Consider the following 918-nt stretch of genomic DNA (forward strand, 5'->3'; position numbering starts at 1 on the left):
CACCCACCATCTCCGTGATGATGGTGTTCACCACGCCCCTGCAACACAACACCACCCACCATCTCCGTGATGATGGTGTTCACCACGCCCCTGCAACACAACACCACCCACCATCTCCGTGATGATGGTGTTCACCACGCCCCTGCAACACCACCCACCATCTCCGTGATGATGGTGTTCACCACGCCCCTGCACCACCACCCACCATCTCCGTGATGATGGTGTTCACCACGCCCCTGCCAGTGAGGGGCAGGCTGCACGTGTCGAGGATCTTCTTAGCGCCGCCCTTCGCCGTGTGCTCCATGGTGACGACGACGCGCGTGCCGGGGGCGCTGACCAGGTCCATAGCGCCCCCCATGCCCTTCACCAGCTTGCCCTGGGGGAGGGAGGCCGTTATATGGGGGAGGCTGTTATATGGGGGAAGGGGGGGAAATTGAGTTGGAATAAGGGGCGTTATTGTCGTGTTATCACCCATCATTACCGGTATCATCCAGTTGGCCAGATCGCCGTACTGCGACACTTGCATCGCCCCCAGGATGGTCAGGTCCACGTGGCCCCTGCAACAGACGAACGCGTCAGCAGGGCGAGCGGCCCCCCAAGTTTTTACCAACCCCCCAAAACTACCCGCCCCCCCTGCAAAGTTCCAGCCCCCACCCCCCTCCTATCAGCCTATAACCGTACGGGATAAGGTGCTTGACGAGGTTCCATCGCTGGTATTTTTTTGCACTTGGTTTCTGTTCATTGAAACTTCGGTTAATGTGCATAAAATAAGGGCTTAATTCACAGAAGAACAGGTTAAGAGAGACACACGCAGCCACCCAGCCCTGACACCCTGCCTCACAGCCACCCAGACCTGACTCCCTGCCTCACAGCCACCCAGACCTGACTCCCTGCCTCACAGCCACCCAGACCTGACTC

The 918-nt window shown here is 58.8% G+C and overlaps 1 protein-coding gene across 1 annotated transcript in view; it reads right to left on the minus strand.

The window, feature by feature from the left end:
* Positions 1-918, minus strand: part of LOC108677164 (succinyl-CoA:3-ketoacid coenzyme A transferase 1, mitochondrial-like) — a gene marked incomplete in the record, with an annotated part of 8076 nt that overhangs the window by 1542 nt on the left and 5616 nt on the right. The window contains 2 exon segments of the mRNA XM_018165332.1: positions 206-376; positions 482-557. Coding sequence (XP_018020821.1) covers positions 206-376; positions 482-557 — 247 coding nt within the window.

This window comes from Hyalella azteca, unplaced genomic scaffold, assembly GCF_000764305.2.
Source record: "Hyalella azteca isolate HAZT.00-mixed unplaced genomic scaffold, Hazt_2.0.2 contig14125, whole genome shotgun sequence".
Taxonomy (NCBI): Eukaryota; Metazoa; Arthropoda; class Malacostraca; order Amphipoda; family Hyalellidae; genus Hyalella; species Hyalella azteca.